The 27314-nt window shown below is 34.9% G+C and overlaps 3 protein-coding genes across 3 annotated transcripts in view; 2 read left to right on the top strand and 1 right to left on the bottom strand.

Annotated features, from left to right (window-relative positions):
- LOC116173244 (beta-2 adrenergic receptor-like) overlaps positions 1 to 27314 on the top strand; it is a 97105-nt gene that overhangs the window by 31084 nt on the left and 38707 nt on the right. The gene's annotated exons all lie outside the window — the stretch shown is intronic.
- Positions 8774 to 9445, bottom strand: LOC116173256. Its single transcript, XM_031490613.1, has 2 exons — positions 9294 to 9445; positions 8774 to 9228 (listed from the first exon to the last, which is right to left on the bottom strand). Exons 1-2 carry the CDS (start codon positions 9373 to 9375, stop codon positions 8909 to 8911), a joined length of 402 nt encoding a protein of 133 aa, XP_031346473.1. The 5' UTR covers positions 9376 to 9445; the 3' UTR covers positions 8774 to 8908.
- On the top strand, positions 16403 to 17173 carry LOC116173255. The gene is made up of 2 exons (XM_031490612.1): positions 16403 to 16669; positions 16725 to 17173. The coding sequence occupies exons 1-2, from the start codon at positions 16603 to 16605 to the stop codon at positions 17060 to 17062; spliced, it is 405 nt and encodes a 134-aa protein (XP_031346472.1). The 5' UTR covers positions 16403 to 16602; the 3' UTR covers positions 17063 to 17173.

Here is a 27314-nt window from a genome sequence, read left to right as displayed (position 1 = left end):
ATCTTTCCGACGTATTATTTGCAGTTGGTTTATCAAGATCGTTGTAGATGTACACCACTTTCAAACTACATTGGACACCCTACATTGAACACAAGTTTTGCATGTTATAACCACTAGGTACTTGTGTAATAATAATAAGTAGTCACGGAGAAACAATGGAATAACTTAGAAACAAGGTTGTTATTCAATTACTAAGCAATTGTACCTGCCTTATATAGTTAATAAAGTACTAAAATTAAAACATGGTGTCAGAAGAAAACTGAATTAATCCATAGGGAAAGGGTTGAATTTGGTTGTAGGGCAATTCGCACCCGAATAATTCGCTCTCGGACAATTCGCACCGGAATTTCGCTCCCCTGAGAGGGTATTTTGTGTATGGTTGACTTTAAACATAGAAAGTCGGAAAACGAAGTGATACACTACATGTTTCGACCAACGGTCATCTTCAGGTGATCTACAAGATGGTAGAGATAATTGAGGAGAGACTATAGCTATAAAACTTACAATAGATGGAAAACAATTAAAAACCCAAAAGGGCAGTAAAACTGGAAAGCCCAACGACCATATCGTTGGTTGGTTCCAGAGTAAAATTGAAATTTGAAGAGGTTGATAAACTAAATTTTTTGCAAGGGAGGGCCGAACCTAAAAACTAACATTAGACGACGGTATAAGCAACGATGAAACTTACGTATAAAAAAGTCAAAAGGTCAAAAGACGATATCCTAACTAATAAAATACCCAATTAAGGGCTTTGAAACTGGAAACCATCTGCACTTCCAAAATCAGTGCTCGGTTTAGCTAATCTTACCTTGTCATCGATGACCCAGATCCTGGCATTGCATGTTAAACTAAGAGCCGATGGATCCTTCTTTGCTCTTCTCGCTCGACACAGCCATGATGAGCAGTTTTGGAGTTTAAGGTTCTTAGCAAAGAGGTACATGTATCCTTCATAGATTATGTATCTCTTTCCCCTTTTCGTTATACCGAACTCCATTGTTACGCGCCCCGTATAGTTTGCACCGCCTAAATCTCATATCCATTATCAACTTTTTGTAATAAATCCTATGTACCTTTTTAAATGGAATGGACCATATCAAAGCTGTAGAGATATTAGGTCACTTTAATAGCATCCATATCACTCAAAATCTGGAATTTAGTACTTATTTTATTGTAATCTCCGTATTAAACATGGAACACTCGCTAAAGGTACCATGAATGAAAATTTATTTAAAAAAAAAACAAAAAATTAAAAAAAGGTAAAAAGACACTCATCCGTGATGTAAATTGTCCATGCACTCATGTTCACAAGTAGACGGATGCTGCTAAACGCTGGTATCGGTCCAGCAGCAAAACTGTCACGTGATATTTCTTAAACCTATTTACCCAGTTTTATTGTACCAATTCACAATCAAGGTTTTTTTCATTTGGAAACCTTTTAGCACGTACAAATAATATTGCAGTAGGAATATAAAAGTCTAAATAAAATTTTAACAATTATTATTTGTTAATAGCTGCAAGTTAAGTTTCTTAGTTCTCTAACCTTCGATGTCGTCCATTTAAAGGACACATAACGAAATACGTATTTATTGTCTTAAAAGAATCTCAAGTAAATTATAATCATATTTGAACGTAAAACAAATAGATTCTTGAGAGTTTCCGTAAAATTAAAGAGATAAGAACTGTAAAGTAACGAAAAAAGCAAAAAATGTTGATAAATATCATGAAAAAAATTGATCTTGCTATAAATTATTTGGCTATTATTTAAATAATATACTGAAATTATGAAGATCCATGACTCTCAATGGGGTGCTTAAGAAGCTTCGGAGAAATTTCACCAAAATCTACCCATTTATTATTATAAAAATTTTTATGGGGGAGATTTTGGTGTTATTTCTCCGAAGCTAAATAATATACGGTGGTGCATTAGAAACGATACATAGCTATTTCTGTAAATTAAAATAATTTTCAAAAAACGCTTTGGCACGTCAAATTGATCATGGAAGGAAACAGTGTCTAAAGTAAAACTTGCTCACTAATGTCTTTGTCTCGCATCGCTGACAGTGCAACCCTTAAAATCTTAAATGATGCATCGTTGGTAAGGTCGCCCATCTTTGAATTCGGATATGTAATTTTTTTGGTTTAGTTGTTTCATTTCCAGCGCATTCGACTTTGCAGGTACAAGTTTTTTCTTTTTTATACCACTTGTAACTGCATAATTTTGACGCACGATCGCATTAGCTTCTATTACATAGTGATCCTTCCAATGACATATACAACAGCGCGCCCTCAACTTACTTTTAAAATATTTCGAAAATATCAAATCTAAAAAATTATAGTCTCACCAAATTCAGAGAAGAAAAGCCTTTCCAATGATGTCCTATCTTCCTTGTTGCGCAATTACCAATGCTAAGGGTTTTGCTTTAGTACTAGGTATGCCATACAAAAATTAAAAAGGAAGTATATAGGTACTTAATAATTACAAACATTTAAAAGAAAAAATCATCAATATCGACCTGTTCCTAAAACGTTTCAAGATTTTCAAAACCCTTACTGTTTTGATTATTAACAATCTCTTAAAAAATGTCAGAATTTTTCCATGTATCTCTTCAAACTATAAAATAAATAAGAGTAAGAAAATCAAAAAGAAACTTTTAAGTTCATTCACTACCATAGTTGTAGCAAAGATAACGCAAAAAAATAAGCAGTTAGTGTCACCATTAATCAACATATAGCCATATGTGGTCAAAGAAACGTAAAACTGGTTCTAAGAAAACTGGAAACTTACCTTTTCTGAACACCACCACAACACTACCACCAGAAATAAAATTTTCTAAAATTAAAAAAAAGGTATACACAAAAATAAAAACCCGTGCTCAGATAAATTTTAAAATACCACTCTGTCAAACGTTCAAAAAGATACTATACAGGCGTTAAAGTTCTAATTAGTTGTGGTCATACGTACTTAAACCTGATTTTTCGGACCTAATTACTTTTACCTTGTAATAAACACTATTCATCTTCCAGAAATAATAGAGAGGATGTCATTACGATATTTCTCTTATCGTTTGTTTATGAAGGGCAATTTGTGTTATCGGGGTCTTTTCAAATTTACCTTTATTTATAATATTATCTTATATAATTACTTATCCAAATTTAGTGCCATCTATGAAATGCAATGTTCTATTGTCATTTATACATACTCGTTTTGTCTAAAATAAATTTAATTCATTTCCTTTGTTCCTTTTCAACTAAAGAAATAAAGAAAAATTTTTTATGTGTCTTCATTAAGAAATCTTTATGTAAGGGAGCGTTAAAATTACTTCCTTTTTCTATTTTCATCTTGATCTTATAATGTAAATATTTTTAACTTTAGACTTATCACTTTGTTTGTGTACGGTGTTATATATGTTGATTCTGTTTTAATATTAAGAGCGTCTCAAAAGTAGCGAATATTACACATAATATTGTAGATATACTATAACTAGGTATAACTATTTGGTATTTAATTACTCCACAAAAGACGTTTCAGTTACCTATCTTTATTTTCTCAAAACGAAAGCGCAGTAGATAAAAATCATGTGTTCTTAAATCACAGGAATTAACTATATCAGATTCTTCATACAACTTAAAAAAAAACCAGCGTGATTATACTTAAGAAATAGAAATACGATGTGTTGAAAATGAAAGACCAAATAACTATTATTTGAAACATTTTTCCATGAAGTAGATGTTTACCAAGATGTGCACTACTACATACATTCTGTAAAGGCAATCGTCTAGTAGCCTCTTAAAAATATTTAATTTTAATAAACCAAAGATTTACAGAATTATCCGGGTGTGAATTATTCGGGAGCGAATTTTTCGAGTGCGAATTGTCCGGGTGCGTATTATCCAGGAGCTAAATGTCCAAGGTGTGAAATGTCCGAGTGCGAATTATCCAGGTGCGAATTATCCGGGAGCGAAATGTCCAGGGTGCGAAATATCCTGGAAGTGAAATGTCCGGGTGCGAATTATCCGGGTGCGAATTATTCCGGTGCGAATTATCCGAGTGCGAATTGTCCGGGCGCGAATTGTCCGCACACGGGTTGAATTACATTACTTTGTGCAACAATACAAAAATATAATTTGTGCAAAAGTCAACTTGACAAAATATGGGAGTAGACAGTTATGACAGACTGCCAAAGCTGTTGGATTGTACAAATGTTGGAAAAGAATGGGCAGAATGGAAGCTGGTTTGGATGATTGCAAATAAAAGGATGGAAGATGACGAAAAAATTAAAGTGGCTACGTTTATTTGGTTAATTGGTGATCAAGCACGATCGTCCATCTATAACACGTTATTTCCACATAACGGATCAGAAAAATCGATGGTTGGGGAAGTCATTGTTGGAACGGGTTCTAATAGATCAATTGTTCAACGATTTTTAGATGAAATTTTGACTAAATTTGAAATTTGAAATGGAATCGTTTAAATTTAAATGATTTCACAAAAGGAAAAACAGCACTTCAATGAGTTTGAAACGGAATTACGAAAACAAATTCCTTTTTGTGGCTTTAAGTGTACATGTGGAGAAAAATATGAAGACAGAATGCTTCGAGATCGTATTATCATTGGGGTACATGACAAAAAACTTCACTTAAAGTTGTTAGATGGTCACTATGACACGCTTGAGAAGGTACTATACTCTGTTTTTTCACTAGGAAGACGGATTTAAAAGTTCCCGCAAAAAATCTTAGTTTCTATTGGCTCGCGCTGCGCCCGTTTTACACCCAGGTAAAATTACTATTGACATGATTTAACTGTCAAATTTAATCGCGATTCTCATCCTTAACTGTTGTACTTATTTCTGAGTTTTCGTGTGTTCCGAGTCCTTTTGCATAAATTTTAACAAAGTAAAACAGTTCTTTTAAGAACTAAAGTTGATATTTCGCGTCCTAAGTGTACTGGCATTGGTGATGGATTCAACTCCAAGTACCAGTAAAGCAAGCTTGTCTCCTTTGAAAAAACGTAATCGCTTAAACTTGGGTCATTTTATCAGTCTCCGAAAAACTTATAAACAAATGTTATCTGATACTCCGGATATGAATTTTGCTACGCTTGTGTTGAAGATTACATCTACCACAGGTAACGTAAATAATGATGTAGGTATATATTTAGTTATTAAAGTATGACACATATTAGGAGTTGCACGATCAACAGTATACCGGATAATTAAAGAAGATCGAAGTACTGGGATTGTTATCCCTTCGAAACGTTCCGGTGGTCATAAGGCTGTTGCAAATGTGAGCTCTGACGATTGGCGGAATTGTGTGCAACACGTTATTAAGGAAGAAAATAAGATGCGTAGGTTGGATGGCCTAATGGATACACTTATAGAACCATTAATTATTTCACTCGGATCGGAGGACAGTGACAGTTTTAGTGAACTTTCGGAAGACAGTGTCTAAATCGCTTATACCGGGTGATTCATTAGAAGTGAGGACAATTTGAATTTCCCGCAAATCAAAAAAATTATGAAGTTGGTACTAGCTGATGATGATTTATTTAATTGCAGTGGTGTATCATCATGCTTTCAGTAAATCGTTTACTTATTTATAATCTACAAATACTGCTTCTGTTTTACCACAAATTATAAACTAAAACTAGACACAGTCACGTTTCTTATGCATCAACTCTAAAAATTGTTCAAAATGGAAAAAATAGTAAACCGCAAATGGCACACAACAAGTAACGGCGACACTGGTTTGTTAAATGACAGTCATGACAGAAAAAAATTACTAACGAAATTCAAACCGTCAATCTAATAATGCAAAAAATACTAAAACCTTACGCGCGAAATTCAAGCGATCATCACTTCTAATGAATCACCCGGTACATAAAACAGTGAACTGTGCTGTTTAATAATATGAATATAATTCCATTGCTCTGAATTTGTTCAATAACTTAACATTTGTTGTAAATTGTAATGTGGATTGTGTAGTATTACAACTGATAAAACATTTAAAACTACAATTCAAAACAATGTTTCAAAGGTCAAAAAATGTATGCAGCATTATTACCTATTATCAATGTATTACCTATTTATTATAATTCGCTTTTAAAAGTGTGATGTATGCATAATATAAAGTAGTTCCTATCAAATAATAACCCAAAAGCATAAATAATGAAATCTATCCAAATGTGAAAGAAAAACACATCACGCAACACACAATACATGTCTGTATAAAATGAGTCTATTATTTTTGTTACTAGATTCTAGTGACATTTTCAGTGTAAATCAGGTTTTTAAATCCGTCTTCCTAGTTAAAAAACAGAGTATAGAAACATGCAAAATGTATGAATCGGCCAACCTTAATAAGATCATTTTGGATTCCAAGACTTCTGTAGTTGCAAGTATTGCAAATGAAGAGAAACCAGCACTTGTTGGAGCAATAAATCAATTTTGTTTCAATTGTGGGGGACTCGTGGAACCAAAAACATGTTATTCTGTGTAAGGCGAAGGATGTTGTATGTTTAACATGCGAAAAATGAGGACATTTTGCTAAATTATGTCGTCCACGAGGAAAGAAGCCAACAATCTCAACCTAAAAAAGTCTTTAGTACCGAAATATGCAACAATAAGGGTAACGAAATAGATAGTGTCGCATGGGATGATATTTCAGGTAATCTAGTTAGAAATGTTAGTAGAAAATAATAATTTTAGAATAGAATCATTTGGGCTAAATAGAACTAAATGGACGAAGGAGTATCAAATCAAAAATGAAATAGTTAAATTTAAGATTGGTACCGGAGCAGACGTCAATTGCATTCCTTTTAATTTAGTTAGCAAGTTAAAAATTAAAATTGATGATAAAAATAATGATTTTCGTGTATTTGGTTATAGCAATAATAAAGTTAAAGTCTTTGGTACTGTTACAGTTAAATTACAGAGATTTAGCTTCTCGTTTTGAACAGGAAGCATTATTTTTGGTTGTTAGTGATAAATTTGAACCGACACTTGGATTAGATAGCAGTATTAATTTTGGATTAGTTAAACGGATGGATGTAGACCTAATTGTTTTGCCAGATGCAAAAGAATCATTTCTCGAGAACTACAAAGATGTGTGCTAATGCTCATGTTTTCACAGTAATTGACCTTAAAAGTGGGTTTTGACACATGTTAATGGACCAAACTGGCTCAGAATTAACAACATTTATGACACCGTTCGGTAGATATACATTTAATCAGGTAGTAATAACGTCAAATTTAATTCTGATAAAATTCAATATCGCGCGAAGTCCGTTAAATTCATGGGAAATGTTATACCGTATAATAAAATTAGACCGGACAACAAATACTTTAAAGCAATTTTAAGCATGAAAAGACCAAAAGATAAGGCGGACAATTCGCGATACGTTTAAGAAAAGTTTTTAGGGCAAGAAACGGTCGCACACTGCATCATCAAAAATAGAAAATAAATCACTAGCACTACATACTTCCCACCGTACGCGCTTGCTATGTAGGTTGCTGTACGTACCCACCCACAGTGCTCAAAGTCTTTTCTGTTATGTTTGATCACCCATATCCTTGAAAGCATTGAGCAGTACAATTATAGTCCAAAAAAGAACACCAGACACGTAGAACGATTGAGAAAACAACTTACTTCACTACCATTTAAAGAACCACAGATCAATTTCCGGACATTGGTGCTTTCCCAGATGAGATCATTTTCCTTTTCCTCAAAGACAAATGTCACAGTTTCTCCACTACCAATCGCCCAAATCTTTGTACTACAATACTTACCTTTTTAACATTCTAGTTCACCATAATTACATTTTATCGTCGTGTATAATATATGCCATATTAATCATTGATTCTGATAAATTCGAATTTAATTTAGACGTCAAAAGTAGCAAGCTTAGGTTCTGCCGTCGCGATCGTTTCAATAGAAACAACATTGTCATATGTTGTGAACGTCATTTTATATCGTGCTCCGGCGTTACATTTGAAATAAGAATGACAGACGTCATTTGAATGTAGAAGCATCTGTTTCACCTTATCTACCCTTACGGTTAAATTGATCATTGATCTACCCTCATCGTTAAAGAGCGACTTAGCCCTATTAAAGTACCAATATGCTATAAAGTAAAAATAATATCTATTAATTGAGAGGGATAAGATTGATTGAGGATTTCACTTTATTTCAAGGCACGATACACTTACAACGGTATGCTCTTGCGCATCTAGCGTGACGTCACGTGCTTCAAAACGGCTGGCTTCAAAATGTTCATAACAAATACAGGATATAGGATTAAACAGCAATGGATAGACAATAAACACACCACTTAATAATAATGCAACACCATTTTTCAAGGTAATTTTGTCCTTACGACGACTTGCAACAATCCATTTTAGAGAAAAGTCTTCAATTTTCGGAAATCGAAAGTACCTATTTTATTTCCACACACAACCTGGCATTTTGGAATTTTCACTAATGATTACTTAGCTATCAACAAATTAATGCTTAGCTATCAACAAATTAACGCTATAAAACTCGTAAATACAACTGAAAAGGTGCAAACTGTCACGCGTGACATCTGTACTGGATTTTTCCGTGCGTAAACACTTGAATTTTGGCGCCACACGTTCGCAGGTGACGTAATGCGCAGTAGAAAACGCGTTTGAGAAAAATAATGAGCATACCGTGTGTAAGTGTATCGTGTTTCAAGGCTTTTAAAAATATACAGTGTTGTTGAATAGTTCATTAACTTGATGTTCAACTGTTTTTGTAATTTCTGTATATAAACTTTATTTGAATAATAACAATATGTGACGCAAATAGAGGTGCACGTACATTATTTCATCTCAAGATACATATTATGTAAGTAATTGCTAAAATTCTACCAAAAGTATGCTACATAATTCATTCAAACCTGCTCAGTTCCGACGACACAAATACCAATGCTCTGTGTATCGTTTCTCACCAATTCCAATACGTTCTCAACCAGAGCTTGTAATGTGTCTACTGGAAGCTGAACGAGTCTGCCAAGACATGCTCCGAAGTCCTCAAAGTTCAAGTTGCCTAAAACATCTACACACCCGATAGCATTCAGCAGTAAAGTGAAGATGCTTCGAAGTAGTCGTACTATTATTTCACCAACGTCACTTACGGTAGCAGTTACAAGCTTTTCAAGCAAGCAGACGATTGTTCCGAAAAGTATCTCAATCAGGCTCGATTGCCTTCCTTCTGTAATTCGTGAAAAATGTAAACATTGTATATCTCAGTTTTCAATTTGGGTTATATTTACTTACCCAATGAACCAGATTTTTGAGACAATCCATCCGCTATTACGGATCCAACAGTAAACAAAATTGAGACTGCAACGAACTTCATTTTTAGAACAAGGTACCCTGATGGTCTTAAATGTTTTACTGTATTTTTCAGTAGCCCTCTTTTATATTCTCCTATTTTCGTGCTTGCTCATAAATATTGTCATACAGTGTATTTAACAATAATAAAATAGATACGTCGCGCACGAAACTTTACCTTGCCAAAGTCCCACTTTGTGAAGGTTGCCCTTAAAGCACAATTTCCTTCATCAATAAAATAAGTGCACAAGGTCTTCATACTTCGATGGCCACTATTGGTATCTCAGTTAATAGATAATAGAGAAAGTTAAATTCGTTTTGCCGAATATCACTGTAAATTTAATCTCTTTTTTTAGAGGGCATTAAAACATGAACACTGGGTATATTCCACTATGATAGAAGGACAATGGGCACTGAAAAGCTTAAATTTAGTCAGTATGAGTCAATTCCTGATTGTTTTATTAAGCGGCAAAACAAAGCGATGTAAGCTTTATAGGGAAGTCGATGGTGTCCGTCTGTCTCTCGGTCTGCCCGTGAAAACGATAACTTGCCAAACGCTTGAGTCGATTCGGTTCCAGCTTTGCACATTTGACCTATATTCTACATGTTAATAATGTGTCAAATCCAATAATCCCGTAGAGGGTGAAACGGCGATGCTCTGTCGCTTTTTTAGATCTGCTTTAGGGGTTTATTAAATTTTGAGTAATTACGGTAATGTTATCTAAAGATGTATCCACGGCTAGAAACTTTACTAAAGTTACCTTGGTCTAATTCCCTTAGTAAAAAATTAATTGACGTATCTTCTTACTACCTGAAAATTTTTAAAAAAACTGGCCCCTTTCGCCTTTCACTTTGATAGAAAATACATACACAAAATGAAAAAAATATTGACGAAATTTAGATAAATAAATAAACTTCAGCCTTCCTCTACAGCCCTGATAAATCTTAGGTTCATTTAAACATCCAGTATATTCAAAATTGTTACTAACTTTCTAGTACGTGCCGACGTTATTTTACTATGTTAAATAAACGAATTAAATTAACAATCGAAATACGGGATATTTGTTTATTTACACACACATTAAAGACCTTAAATATATAGATAAATCAGTTTCGGTACTCAATACTGATTTTAAATGGAAAGCTTTTTACCATCTTCTAACCGAGTTCATACGCTAATATTAATTATAATGGAAAATCCTTTTAAAGTTTTCACACAGTTTCAAATGCCTGGATTGTGTCTTTTCAAGAATGTGTCTATCCAAGGTTATTATACGTATAATGTATCTAAAACTTCTAAAAATCGGCTTCGGACAAAACTTACTTCAAAAACTTATTCATAAAGTAGAGTTAGCTAATATCTCGTCTAACATAGTTAAGCTGAAGGATACAAACTAACAGAAATAAGTCTTCACCCAGTAATCGTACCAAAAGAAAACACTTGCATGTAATCAATCCGAAAGCAGAAACTTCAGTGAGGGGAAAGAAACAAAACTGTGCGAGCAAGATAGACTAAAGAAGGGATAGTCCAAAAAACCCACGGAAGACACTGTACGACCTCGGGCGGCGACACAAAGAACTAGGTGAAAGAAACCTTTGACGCGAAAATAAAGAACTAGGTAAAAGAGCTGTGGTACAGAAAAATTTACATCTAAACCCGTAGACCACAAAGAAGATACAAAATATTCAAATTAATTAATGGACAGCCAGATCTTTATTTGTTTTAAAAAGTTATTTATATAGTTGCATAAAATTAGGCGCCTTTCAGAAGTCAATTGAAAGTAGACATAGGAAAAAAACAGTACCTATACATAAATCCCTATGTCTACTTCTTAATGAATAGCACTGTATATCAGGTGAGTTATTATTATTATTCATTGGTGAGTCTATATCAAAATGTATTCACGTTACCTAAGAATGACTTGTATTTCTCAAATCGTATAACGCGGATTGGTTTAGCAAAAGAAGTTGAATCCTTTTGGGCCCTCTTGGTAATCGTCATTTTATTTAACTAGAATAACTGACACTTAGCAAAAAAAACTATTTAATTGGCAAACTCAGACAGTCTCCAAACAAGAGTAGGCCCGAAATGCGTCAATTTACTGCTAAATGGCAGTAATAAATTCTTTTTGAAGTAGAATCGTAGTACCTTGTATGTAAAGAATTGTTTCAACATTTTTATCTTTACCGACCTCTTGCTAATGTGAACGTAAATATGTTTGTATAACATGTTTGAACAATCTGAAAAAAATATGTTATGGTGTTGTAGATATAAACCATTTCGCAATATTCCCTTCGTGATTAAAAAAAGAAGAAGAAAGGTCTATCCTGTGTCATTAATAATAATCTTGCCGAAAAATACACAGTCTATGCATGCGCACATCCAATGTTTAAAATAAATAAAAAATACGTTTGCCTTGACTGCGCAATGCTTAATTTCTTATTTATGCCTCAACTTATTTTCCTTCGTACACTGAATAGTCCGCTGCATGACCTTTCGGGAAATACTAACCAATTCATGGAAAATCTCTATAACTAATATGTCAAAATCGCCTATGCAAAATCTCACTAATACGTTAACCTAACCTTCAATCGCCTCCTCGAACATTATAATTATCCTCATACAGCTAAATTAGCTACCGAGCTGTCTACAAGAGTCCTCGGTGACTTTTTCTTAACTTTAAGTCTATATGCGCTATGTAAACAGTCAGCTTCAGCAAGGTATAAACAATTTTTATTAAATATTTTCCAGCTGTCCCGGTGAAAAGTTCCATTGACCCATTTTTAATTAGCTGATGAACCGACAACAAATTTGTGATTACTTTCAGAGCATATCTGACATTTTTAACAATAATTTCATGTTGCTTATCTGTATGTAATACAGATTTTTTTGCTACCATTATTTCTTTTGGGAGGGTCCCTAAACAACAGACGTTAACCCCACATAGCATTCGATATCTTATGTATATACATTTTAAATCCATAATGTACACGGAATATCCTGTCCATCTTATGTATATACTATGTATATTCATTATAGGATAGGCATATGTATTTTATGTTCAGTATGGATATTCTATAAATATACATTTTGGAAGTGCTATGTATATACATGGGATTATATGTTATGTATATGCGTTTTGGATTTGATACATGCGTGTTCTGTATTACCGACGTTACAAACGTTAGCGTCTCATTTTCTGTGAATTACGGCGATGAAGATAGTAAGATGCTATTGCAAATACAGCTCATTTTTCTAAAATCAGGAGTGTTATTCTGCGTGTTATTAATGAGTTTGTTTGTCTAATTTTGACAGTGAAAGTAATGATTTTTATTTGTTACTCAGTTGTAAACGTTGATTAACAAGACAAAACGCAAACGGGTAAACGTCATGTTTAAACGCTACTGACTTGTAAAACTGACAGCAGACTTGTAAAACTGACAGCAGACCTGTAAAAATTTTACACGTTAGTAATCTAGTAATTTCATTGGCCAGAATTAATGCGAAGTCTCTGTTACATGGATCACATGATATTTTAGACATTTCTTCAAGATCAATTTAAGAACTAATTATTTACGTTTACAAATGAGTAACAAATAAAATATTGTACATTATACGCCAGGTAATAGTTTTACTGGCTCTAGGAGATGACAGGCTCGCCTGACGGCTCGCCAGTCAACTTCTCCTATCGCCAGTAAAAACTCACTTACCTGGCTAATAATGTAAAATACTATTATTTCGTGTGTGCATGATCTAAAGTTGCAAATATGTGTTAGTGAGATGTAAAGACTGGATGGGAATTAATATAAGGACAAGAATGGCAGGTATGTTAGCAACCTATTTGTTATGAACTCGCGCTATTATAGTGTTGAACAAGAACACGATCAAAATGACTCGAGACTACAGTGTTAAATAAAACAATAATAATTTCTTAAGCACATTTTCCATTGTACACTAAGAGACTTAAGAAACAAAAAGCTCCACTCCGTGAAAAGAACTTATTTATGAAGGTATAGACCAGAGCTGGGCAGAACACTTTCAAAAAGTATTTGAATACTAAATAGTAAATACTTTACACAAATCAAAGGTATTTGAATACTAAATACTTTTACGTCCAGCACAAGCGAATACTAGATACAGATACATAGAAAAGTATTCAAATACTTTAAAAAATAAGTATTCAAATACTTTAGAATGCATTCGAATACTTTCAAAAGTATTCTAATACTATCAAAGGTATTTGAATACTTTGAAAAGTACTTATTCAAATACTTGTCACTCAAATACATTAAAAATGTAAAATAGTATACTAGATAAAAGTCTTAATACTACTTAAAAAATCAAGTTATACTTTGTATGGGGTTAAGCTCTTTTTAAATTTATATTGTTATATACAAATTTAAGGGGAGTAAAAGTAATAATTTCAAACAGTTCCAAGATTGGGCTACTAGTTCTAAAGCCCCCTTTGAATTTTCTTTCGAAATTGGTTTCTAGTCTATAACTTTTGATTGAGAAGTGTGATCGAAAAAGTCCGAATTGATTTGGATTCCACGCACCAAAATTAATATGAAAAAGTGTTTTCCCGAGAAATTTTGGTGTAGTCGATTTTTGGTAAAAAACGAAGGTTGTACGTACACTTCCTTTTTTGAGGCCCGAAAAAAAAATTGTCTCAGATCGACCCGGAAAAAAAATTTTCTTATAGAATGTGGCCTGTAGAATCCATAATTTCAAACAGTTCCAAGATTGGGCTACTAGTTCAAAAGTTACAGCCCTTTGAATTTTTTTTCGAAATTGGTTTCTAGTCTATAACTTTTGATTGAGAAGTCTGATCGAAAAAACGAATGGATTCTCGAAAAAGTGTTTTCCCGAGAAAGTGAGTCGATTTTTGTAAAAAAGGAAGGTTATACACTGCCTTTTTTTGAAAAAAAAATTGTCTCAGATCGACCCGGAAAAAAAATTTTCTTATAGAATGTGGCCTGTAGAATCCATAATTTCAAACAGTTCCAAGATTGGGCTACTAGTTCCAAAGTTACAGCCCTTTGAATTTTTTTTCGAAATTGGTTTCTAGTCTATAACTTTTCATTGAGAAGTCTGATCGAAAAAGTACGAATTGATTTGGATTCTACGCACCAAAATTAACAAGAAAAAGTGTTTTCCCGAGAAATTTGGTGCAGTCGATTTTTGGTAAAAAAGGAAGGTTATACACTGCCTTTTTTTGAGGCCCGAAAAAAAAATTGTCTCAGATCGACCCGGAAAAAAAATTTTCTTATAGAATGTGGCCTGTAGAATCCACAATTTCAAACAGTTCCAAGATTGGGCTACTAGTTCTAAAGTTACAGGTCTTTGAATTTTTTTTCGAAATTGGTTTCTAGTCTATAACTTTTGATTGAGAAGCCTGATCGAAAAAGTACGAATTGATTTGGATTCTACGCACTAAAATTAATATGAAAAAGTGTTTTCCCGAGAAATTTTGGTGTAGTCGATTTTTGGTAAAAAAGGAAGGTTATACACTGCCTTTTTCTGGGGCCCGAAAAAAAAATTGTCTCAGATCGACCCGGAAAAAATTTTCTTATAAAATGTGGCCTGTAGAATCCATAATTTCAAACAGTTCCAAGATTGGGCTCCTAGTTCAAAAGTTACAGCTCTTTGAATTTTTTTTCGAAATTGGTTTCCAGTCTATAACTTTTGATTGAGAAGTCTGATCGAAAAAGTGCGAATTGTTTTGGATTCTACGCACCAAAATTAATAAGAAAAAGTGTTTTCCCGAGAAATACAAATACTGCTTCCATAAAGGTATTTAATTACAAAGTATTTGAATACTTTAAAGGATTTGAATACTAAAAAGTATTTACAAAATCGAATACTGCCCAGCTCTGGTATAGACACTAGTAAACATCCCGAATGTTAGAGGAATCTCTATCGAACATCCATTCTGAATGTATACAATATACATAGAATATCCTATTGAACATCTTGTGCATATTACAGGAATATTCATGGTATATCCAGTTGTCAGTATTCCAATATACATAGCATGTCTGATGTATATACATGCATATATAAGACATCCAAAACGTATATACTATGTATTATGTGAAGTCTGCCAAACTTATATCCCATGCACATACATCGGACATTTGCGACATACTTTTCCACATTCTATGGATATACAATATCCCACGTGGAATGTACATGGTATATGCAATGTATATAGGTCTGCTATGTGGGACTAGATGTATTACACTATCTACTACGAGCTGTCCTGCTTACCATCCCTCGACAGCTACGTAAACTCTTCTTACTCTTTGCGTCATATCCTCCTCACAACACCCTATGTTGAGCAAAGTACTAATACGTGCAGAACCGTGATCATCCACAGAATCCTGTCAGTTATACCAACGCTGGGAGGAAATGCCTTCTTGAATTTTGTGTGAAATCTCTATGTGTCAAATTATGTTTATGTACCAATTCAAAATTGAGTAAATTGTTTCATTGATTTTACACTGTGTGACAATGGGGCCGCAATTGATACAAATATGAAGTAACGCATTAACAGCACTACATAACGCCATTTGACAGGTCATGGTTATCTCAGAAAAAACCCTATTGATTTTGAAGTAAATTCATTGAGGAAAAGGACATTATTTGAGCGACGTCAAAGGACTACTTTGTTATCTTCAACCTGGAATATTGCACATCACGCTATTTGTTACCAATTTAAAGTAGACCAGATTTGATCAATAGCTGTAAAGAACCTGTGCAAATACAGGTAAATGGTATGATAGTTTTCCAAACTCCATCGGCTGTACTGTGTACATGACAACTTATGGCCGTTTGCACCGACAAATTTAAGCGGCGCTTAGCTTAAGCGTAGCTTAAAATCTATGGCAACGATTATTGAGACAATGGTTGCCATGGGTTTTAAACTACGCTTAAGCTAAGCGCCGCTTAAATTTGTCGGTGCAATCGGCCATTAGTAATTAGAAATGAAAGGTGGATAGCTTATTCACGAGTTAGTAGGATACACGAGATGTAGATAAGTCGTATATACCCCTATGGCAAGCTTGAAATCAAATATTTAATGAGTCTCCTACAAGATTTACAAGTCAATTCGCAGAACTTACTCCGTAAAAAATATTTAATATGGTTGCGTCATTATTTACTTTCATTTGCTCGTGTATGCCCTGATAAAATCCTGTAGAGATATAAAAGTAAAAAAAAATCACTCAGTTCGTACCTACACCTACAATTATGAAGACGGTTTTTGGAATAACTTTCGTCTGCCTGTTTTTCGGGACTATCGCGTTAAGCGATAGAGGTACGTGGAATATATTTCGTTGTACAAGTTTTACCAATCTTTCGAATGGTTTCAGGTATGAACAAATTATCACAAAGGGGTCTAAAGGAGTTCTGGTCATGCGTGACCAACACTTTATTAAGTATGGTAGACCTCCCCTTAGAAGCCGTGGGATCTGCACTGAATGAAACGTTCAGCGGAGTTGGAGAATTTGCACTCTGTGCGCCGATGCTGGTAAATACTAGCTCTGTTATAACCGGCACAACGCTTAAGGCAACAATCGACTGCATTCTGAAGAACGGTGTCGGAACTATATTTACGGTGATTAAGATCTTACTACCGGCAGCTGGACAGTTAGTGTTCAAGAATCTTTTTCAATTGGTGTTTGATTGTCTTAAGTTTTTGTTTCAATAGTACCACACAAATGACTATACCAACTACTGAGATTACTTGTAATGTTACATTAAACGATTATGGCAATTTTTTGTGCCAAGAATAAAAACTTATTGCTGATCGTCCCTAAAACGCTTCGTTGATGTTTTACATTTTTAATTACTCGGAAAACCTAGCAACTTTGTCTACAGGGTGTGCTGGGATCATGATATAGTTATCTAAGCTACAAGGTACGTAAGTAGCGCATTAAGCTTCGAGGAAGTTCATAATATTCAGAGGCGACAGCCGAGGAAAACACTTTCTTCTCAAGTTTTACACATCATTTTTTCTGAACTACAATCAAAATTGAAAAATTACCGTATACAATAACGAAGTTTCACACTTAGCAATCTACATTCGGGTATGTTTTAGGTTATTTTATTTCAAAGGTTACCTGGTAACTATGTGTGCGGAAGCGGGAGGGAGGGAATGTATTCGTCATCGAGAATTCAGACATTGACGTTCAACGTTGTTTGTAGTCGCGCGGGTGCTTATTTTTCTTGAGTTATAGTTTATTTGTTTAAAATTTGTTGAATTTTGAAGTGCATAAGGACATTAGCTGTAGATACCTGTTTGGTGCAATATAAAGACATTTAGTTTGTGAATTTTGTGGATTTTCATAGCCGTGATTGAAAGGTTAGTTCATCAATTATATGCACTTTTGTATGTTATAATTAAGTGTTTTTTTAGATGAGTGGCGGTAACACTAAAATTCCTCATCCTGGTGTAAATAAAATCTCGGTTTTTACGTTTCCCAAAGACCCTACCGTTCTTAAAGAATGGGTAAGAAAATGTTTCACATCCGGCAGCAAACTAAAATGTGCTGGGCTCCCATTGGTCAAAACGGCCAATGGATGAAAGCTTAGCGTCGCTTGCCGCAAACGTTTAAAAGCAGAGCCACGAACTCTGCAAAGTGCAACGCAATTTCTGCTTAGACTGCACATCAAGAAACAAAAAGCTTTCCACCTGCAGAACCAGGTCGCCTTGCCAGCTCGACCGCGCGCCACACTCCATCAGTCAGAAGACCTGCATCTGGGCTCGCCCCAACGACAGAGCTCGCCGTGTGCACCTCGGTTACCATTTTGTACATACTATAAATATACATTTTCCATAAAACGCAACAGCATTTTATTTGGCGTCATCCGCTAAAGAATGTTTAGAGTTTTAATTCCCAAAGGCTAGGTATTGGTACATAGGGGTGGTTCCTATTTTGTAGATCGCGGAATTTTATCCATTTCCACCTCTAAAATTAATTTGATTACATTTTCACAAGTCCTCGTGCAATGTAAAATAGCTTACGCACAACACTCATTTTTTCAATACTTTGATTGCTTTCAAAGGTGGAGGTCGATAAACTTCCAAGATTTCCAATATAAGATCCACCCTTATATACATATACCCATATAAATCCAAAAATATACTGCAAAAACTAAATTTTTTACCCCTTTTATTAGCATTGTAACCTATGAGCAATTTTAAATGTGAATTCTGGATGACGTTTTCCCGCCTTCAAAATGCAAGCATTCTATTGGTTTAGAGTTACCAGACAACCTAATAAAACAACCTTGGGTATGTTTCAATTTTAAGTGTCATTATTAAGATTAACGCAGCAATTGCTTTTTACTTTCAGCACTAGAGAGGAAAATCACATTTTCTTCGCCCTTTTTTAAAGACGAAAGTAATTGTTTCTAAAGTAGTCAGAAAAAATATATTAATCTACGACACTAGTACGGGCACTTGGTAAAAGGATTGTTTTTGACTATTCTTTATATACCGGTATAAAATAAATCCTATATCACCCAAATAATTGCTCTTTGCCAAGTGTTAAAGACAAGATAGATACAGATTGATGATGCCATGATAAATTACGGGGCCCTGTGACAGTGATGTTAATGATAACCGCGCATTATTGTGTCAGAAAATTAATACCTTCTAGTTTGGCTAGCATCTCAGCTAACATTTGTCAAAAATCGGTCTACCATTGATCTGAATGGCATTTTGACTAACGTCGCCATTACAATGTTTACATTTCGGTTAAATTTACTATGATCGTGATAGAGCAGTTGTTGTTCGCGGCTCATATCCACCACGCGGCATCCGCCATTGTGTAATTTTTCAGCTTTTCTAATGACGCAAGTGTCTGTTGATGTGGGTATACGTACTGCGTGTCAAACAACTCAATAAAGAGGTATAGGTATTGTGTTTATTTGATAGCTAAATCATCAAGTATATACATGCAAAGATATGTATATATAAATATTAGTAGATTGACCACTACGAACCCCCCGTACAATTCTTTAGATCTGCGGTAAATGTGGAATTACTGAACAGATTAAGAACCTGAAGGGCAACTGGTACTGTCTTAGACGCGCTAGTTAGCAATTGCCTAATACATGTTAATAGGTCCGTAAAATTAAGTACAAGTATAGTTTGAAGACAACGAGAAGTACTTGTAACCACTACAAATACGGCTTGTAAGACGTCTCCCCCAACGATCGAAATATGTTTTATCATCTTGGCTACAAGAGTCAGGACACCCTCTAGCAAACACGCAATGCTGTTTGCCCTGGATTCTAAAATCAAAAAAACAATGAAACGGTCCCTATTGCACGCAGATAATTACCCAACATCTTAGTTTCCAAAGCAGAAGATCCCCCTATCGGATCACCACAAAGTAAACAGGTTAGCAGTAACGGTAAGACGATTAATTTCATTTTGGCGGTATTATCATCATAGGTGCCTCTGTTATATACTGTTCGCAAGACAGTTAATATTTATGACTTTATTTTTTTAACAGATCCTCATTCCACGTTCGTATCATAATCTTATTATTTGCGTAACAATTTAATTAGTACGAGGTACCTACAGCAAAAAGGAGAACGAAAGGCAATCGTTATCTTTTCTTTAGTAACAAAACAACTACCCACTTACACAAAGATAACTCCGATGAAATCCAAAAGTTGTCATCAATACGAAGCACAACCCCTATTTTTCATAATTTCATATTTATCTTATAATTTATACCTATACTTAAACAGAAATTTGTAATATTTGTTTCTTTATTAAACAAGATACCTCAGTCTGTCCGTCTACCATGCACTCAGGGCTGAATGTAGCAAGGGGCAATGTGGTTCCGGGCCCATAGCGGCAATAGAAAACAAATTTGGGAAATAATTCTACAGTGGGGAGTGCGGGGTACGTTCGGACGCATAACTTCAAATGAACGTATTTTTCATATACTTACATTGCGTCCCAAATTGCATGGGTAACTTTTCATATTATTAAAGATAAGGTATCGTTCTAACTTCTTTTCTTCCGCATAATTGAATACCATTCTTGTGGAATATTTAGACCTACGTAGATCCACCTCATTTTCCTTTTCAGAAGTGTCTTGTGCGGAGTCATTGCCGCCATAATTTTTGTGCTTTGACTTATAAATCTTGACTCTATCAAACAGCGTTGACTTTTTGATGTTAAAGTGAACAGCAGATTCCCGTAAAGATTTCTGCTTTGTAACGACAGCTCTTACCGCTAATGACATTCTTCTTCGGACAGTCCGAATCTGTCCCCAATGATATGTCCGAATGTACCCCTACAAGGAAGATTATAAATATTGGCATTTAAAAGAAACAAGTAAAAAGGTTTTCGCCCTAAGGCGAGTAACTGCAGCGCATTTTCCATAAATTGATCAATACTTCCCCAAAGGCCATATCATATCAGCTAACATTTGTCAAGAATCGGTCTACCATTAGTACTAATCTGAATGGCATTTTGACTAACGTCGCCATTACAATGTATACATTTCGGTTAAATTTACTATGATCGTGATAGAGCAGTTGTTGTTCGCGGCTCATATCTACCACCGCGGCATCCGCCATTGTGTAATTTTTCAGATTTTCTATGACGTGTCAAACAACTCAATAAAGAGGTATACCTAGGTATTGTGTTTATTTGATAGCTAAATCATCAAGTATACATGCAAATTTTTATATGTATATATAAATATTAGTAGATTGACCACTACGAACCGCCTGAACAAGTCTTTAGATCTGCGGTAAATGTGGAATTACTGAACAGATTAAGTACCTTAAGGGCAACTGGTAATGTCTTACCCGCGGTAGTTAGCAATTGCCTAATGCATGTGAATAGATCCGTAAATTTAAATACAAGTATAGTTTGAATACAACGGAAAGCACTTGTAAGCACTACAAATACGGCTTGTAAGACGTCTCCCCCAACGACCGAAATATGTTTTATGACCTTGGCTAAAAGAGTCAGGACACCTTGTAGCAAACACAAAATGCTGTTTGCCCTGGATTCTAAAATCAAAAAGACAATGAAACGGTCCCTATTGCACGTAGATAATTACCCAGCATCTTAGTTTCCAAAGCAGAAGATCCTCCAATCGGATCACAACAAACTAAGCAGGTTAGCAGTATCGGTAAGACGATTAATTTCATTTTGGCGAAATACTGTGGTATTATCATAGGTGCATGTGTTATATACTGTTCCCAAGACAGTTAATATTTATGATTTTATTTTTTTAACAGATCCTCCTTCCACGTTCGTATCATAATCTTATTATTTGCGTAACAATTTAAGAGAATGTCACAATTGTCAAATTAACAAGTCGAAACTCTAGTATTAACACCAACCCCTCAAAAAGCATTTGACATAGTCTGCATTGACACAATTAGACCTTTAAAAAAATTTAATCACGGCAATTCGTACGCTGTAACGTTGCACATATAGTAATTTTATCTATACCAAATAAAGAGACTGTAACGAAATTTTTGAGAACTTTATACTTACATACGATACTATACAAGAATTCGAACAGACATGGTAACTGAGTACAAAATAGTATATTAAGATACAAGTGTATAATCAATTATACACGTGTATCTTATAGTATTTTAGCGCATTTTTTAAGAATTAAAAACAATGTGCTATTGTTTGCATTTTGTCCGTCCGCCCGGACCCACTTCTGCCAGACGGCCATCAAATTTCGCTATCTAAAAGCCCCCCCCCCCCCACGAATTATTTCCTGTGATGCTGTTTTTGAAAGTGAAACGTGCATAACTTTTACATGCGACAACCAATAATTGGTCTCAGATTTTGCATACGCATGCCTTTAGTGGTGCCTAGTTAAACTATAGGATGTGGGGGGGGGGGGGCACATGTTCTAACCTTCATGGTATTCTAATGAAACGACTCATCGAAATAAATTGGTTTGTACAAACTATAACTTTCCCGCGCGACACTTTTTCGAGATCAGAGAGCGACAGGGCTCTCATTGTATTCCAATTAAAGGTTTCAACGAAAGGACCCGCTTTCTACCAACTACTGCTCTTCTCTCTGTCCTCTTATCAAACTACGGGGTGGAGGGGCCGGGGGGGAGTGGAACTAGTTTTATCTTTCATGGTACTCTGAACGAAAGGAATTAATTTTTACCAACCATAGCCCTCCTCCTCGACCTCTTGTCGTGATCGGGTATTTTCCCTTATACCTCTAGAACGGATTGTCGGAAGAGGGTACTCACAAAGGGCGATTGAGACGTCTGCAATAAATATTTCCATTGGTGAAAAACAAAAGCTATCATAATCATATTGACGTTATACTCGAATACATGTTTAATTAAGTGGGCTGGGTGTTCGTAATTTCACGATTGCCTTGGAAATGTCACTTGACGTTTGCTTATAAAAATCATCGTCTTTGTGAATAGAACGATTTCCGTTGAAAAAGATAATAGACCGTCCATTAAATCGCTTGTTGTAAAATCTAAGCAAACGTTGGTAGGCGTAAAATCCAAATCCAGTAAAGCCTATCATAAAGAATATGAAAAGTTGTCTCTATGGATAAATAGGAAGTTACTTACGAATAAAGTCTTAAATCCATCGATAATGCTGGCATATATGAAGGAAATTACGCGCGTTTGTGAAAACTTCAACCAAAGGATAGGTACAAGCCAAAGAAATGTTCCGCATTTACAGAAAGCGACCTAAGAGGATTTTTTATTTCAACCCCAGATGACAGTTTCAAAAGGCATATAATAATAATAATAATTATTATTATTTATTTATTTATTTATTTATTTATTTAACGGAAATACCATTTTTACAAAGAAATACAAAACATAATATCTATAGCAAAATGTAATAACAAGACGAAGTGTGACTATAAATCAAAATTACTGATAATGATAAACTTAACAAAAAATATTTTAAATAAAAATCAAGTGCATTATATTGAAAAAAGGAATGGTAAATTTCATTGTTTCTAAAAACCCTTAAGTAAACACCTACGTAAAAAAGAATACAAACCCAAATTATACTGATTAACCGTTGTGTAACATCAGCTTCCTTCGGAATTCGATAAATGTTGTTGCGTCCCAACAGGTTTCTCTGCCCTTGAAGCAGGGTAGTAGAGTAGTAGGGGAAAGTCAGGAGGACAGTGTAATTAGGCATAAGTTAGTTGTTATTTTACACTCGTAATGTAACATTCAAATTAAATATATCGTTATGAGAAAACACTCGGCGGTTTTATTAATTAATAATTCAATCGCGCAACATGGTCCTTCGAGTCGGATATTATAAAAAATAATCGTGATCGTGCTTTTCTTTAGTTTCAATTAAGAAACGTCTTCAATTAAGAAGAATCGGTTTATCGAAACGTTATCGCGCATCTCGTTAGTCCCAATTATTAGTGAACCTCTTCAATTGAGAAGATTCGCATCGCATTAAGAAAAATCGTCGCTGGCAATTACTGCTTCCCGTTCACGATCCACGATTCTACATCAAAGCTCATCAGCAAAGAATAATCACGAATTTCTGGCAAGTACTGCTTCCGGTTTCACGATCCACGGTTCTACATCAAATCCCGTCACCGAGAATAATCGTAATCGCAATTACTGCTTCCTGCTTCACGATTTACGCTGCTACATCACGGCCCGTCATCGAAAAAGAAGAAACATCGCTACACACCGTTTGCAAGTACCACAAGTAAGTCTCCAATCCTTTTATCAATTATCCTGTATCATATTATTATTACATCACACGTAACTCACGTCTCGTTCAAATCCAAATTGCATCTTTTCAAAATGTCAGACTTAAAAACATTAATTGCAAAACGTGGGGTTATAAAAGGCCATTTAACCAGATTCTCAAAATTCCTCGACTCATACAATTCAACTAAATCAATAGAATTAAAGATTAGATACGATAAATTTCTGGGTGTGCTTAATGAGTTTTCAATTGTTCAAGAAGATATTGAAGTTATGTGTGCATTGACTGTAAATGATGATGACCCTGAAAGGGAGAATGATTCACTTAGGAATTCACAAGAAAGCGAAAAATTTGAAAACGAATATTTTAGACTTGTTTCATTAGCGAAACAACAATTAGAACCGGTTACGATACCTAAAGCCGATCCGCAAACCCAAAATAATTCTATTGAATTTAAGACAAAAGGTGCCTTTAAATTACCTGCCATAAATTTGCCAACCTTTAACGGTAATTATGACCAATGGTTATCATTTCACGAAACATTCAAATGCTTGATACACGATGACAAAAACATTTCTGACATTCAAAAACTGCATTACCTGAAATCATGTCTAAAAAACGAGGCTGCTCAAGTAGTAGAATCGTTATCAATCACGGTCGAAAATTATAAAATTGCTTGGGATTTACTTACAAAACGCTACCATAACAAAAAATTGATTATTAAAACTCACATTAATGCCTTATTTGCTTTGCCTACAGTGACAAAAGACAACAGCGTCGCAATGCGCCAATTAATTGATAAAATATCATTAAATTTAAAAGTGTTAAGTAACTTAGGGTTGCCAACTGATAGATGGGATGTCTTGATTATTCACTTGGTACTTGGTAAGCTGGATTATGTCACTACACGTGATTGGGAGAATGAATGTATCGATGATATTCCGGTATTGGATGATCTACTTGATTTTCTAAAGCACAAATGCAACTTGCTAGAATCATTACAATTTGACAAAGGAACTAAAACGACCTTCAATCAATTCATGCCTTTTAAATCAAAATTTACGCAACCCCAACGCGCTGTAAATAATGCAGCGCTAACAGTACAACCCTCGACTCCGATTAAATGCTCCTTTTGTAGCCAATCTCATCACATATTTTCATGTGACAAATTTAATGAATTAACCCCCGAAAATGCGCTACAAGAAGCCAGACGTCTAAGACTTTGCACAAATTGCTTGCGCGAAGGCCACAACACCATTAACTGTAGATCCAATGGGTGCAAACATTGCCAACGAAAACATAATACGCGTTTCCATGTTAATAAACCGATTTCGCAACCCTCTACTAGTGCCCCAACCCAAGAATTAAATCAAACTTCTTGTAATCATGTAAGCAGAGCATTAAAATCACATGTATATACGTTTTTATCTACCGCAACTTTAGAAATTTTAGATGCTAGGGGGCAAATCCACGTATGCAGGGCTTTATTAGACGCAGGCAGTCAATCAAATTTTATAACAATTGAACTCGCTAATAAATTACAACTTCCCTCTAATTATATCGATTGGACAATTATTGGAATTAATCAAAACGTTTCTTCTGCAAATAGAATAGTAAATGTTACTATAAAATCAAAATTTAATGCTTTCACGACTAAGATTGACTGCTTATCTTTAGCAAAAATTACGGATCGTTTACCGAATATTGATATCGACCGAAATATTTTTCAAATCCCATCTGGTATTAAACTAGCGGACGAAAATTTTCACAAATCGTTACCCGTTGATATACTTCTAGGAGCCGAGGTCTTTTGGACTCTTTTATGTGTGGGACAAATTAAAATCAAAAACCAACCGATTCTACAGAAAACGCACCTGGGTTGGATATTTGGTGGAAACGCAATATTACCAAACATTTCAAATAATGATCGTTCAAATCGTAGTGTAAGCCAATTAAATATGGATGTGATCAATGACAATGTTAAACGTTTTTGGGAGATCGAGGAAATTAAAGACAGTCAGCCTTGTTACTCACTCAGCGAAATAGAATGCGAAAATCATTTTTTACAAACATATTCACGTAAGTCAGACGGTAGGTTTGTCGTCAGGTTACCGTTTAAGAAAGATCCCGTAATGTTAGGTTCGTCAGTTTTTAATGCTGAAAAAAGGTTTTATTCTTTGGAAAAACGATTCAGTAAACACCATGATATAGAAATTAGATATGTAGATTTTATAAATGAATATTGTAAATTAGGCCACATGAGTTTGGTACCCAGTAATGTAACTGATAAGAATAATGCATTCTACCTACCACACCACGCAGTCGTAAATGAAAATAAAGTGACAACTAAATTGCGAGTAGTTTTTGATGGTAGCGCAAAAACTAATAACGGACTAAGCCTGAACTCCATATTACATGTGGGTCCTCCTCTTCAGCAAGAACTGTTGTTGATATTGTTACGTTTCCGAACGTACCAATTTGTAATCTCATCAGACGTTGAAAAAATGTTTCGGCAAATTGAAGTCCACAAAAACGATCGCAAATATCAACGAATTTTCTGGCGATCATCACGTACCCAGCCGTTGCAAACTTACGAATTAAATACCGTTACATACGGAACAGGCCCTGCACCTTACCTTGCCATGCGTTGTATAAAACAACTAGGGTTGGAGGCAACTTCGACGCCTTGTGCTCGTAGAGCAATTCTAGAAGACTTTTATGTAGACGACTTATTAACAGGCGCAGATGATCTGGATCAAGCTATAAAATTACGTAACGAAATTGATCAAATTCTAAGGGGAGGGTGTTTCAAGTTAACGAAATGGGCCTCAAATGATCCACGATTAATACCTGATACCCAAGCTAACATAACTAATGACATACAATTGGACAAGCAAAGTGAAACCAAAACGTTAGGTCTGTTATGGAATTGTGAAGCAGATATCTTAAAGTTTTCTAATAACTACCATACTTCAAATAATCGAGTAACTAAGCGAGTAATATTATCGATAATATCCAAAATTTATGATCCGTTAGGGTTAGTAGGTCCAGTAATTGTTACTGTTAAGATTCTATTGCAACATTTATGGCAACTCCAAGTAGGGTGGGATGAGTCAGTACCCGCGTTTATTTTTACCGCGTGGCAACAGTTTTGCAAAGATTTGCCAATAATAGCTACCTATCAAATTCCAAGGCGAGTCACAGAATCACCAATTACCTCCAAATTTGAG

The sequence above is a fragment of the Photinus pyralis genome, unplaced genomic scaffold, assembly GCF_008802855.1.
Source record: "Photinus pyralis isolate 1611_PpyrPB1 unplaced genomic scaffold, Ppyr1.3 Ppyr1.4_LG6, whole genome shotgun sequence".
Taxonomy (NCBI): Eukaryota; Metazoa; Arthropoda; class Insecta; order Coleoptera; family Lampyridae; genus Photinus; species Photinus pyralis.
The sequence above is the reverse complement of the archived record's forward strand: the minus strand, read 5'-3'. Positions and strand labels throughout refer to the sequence as shown.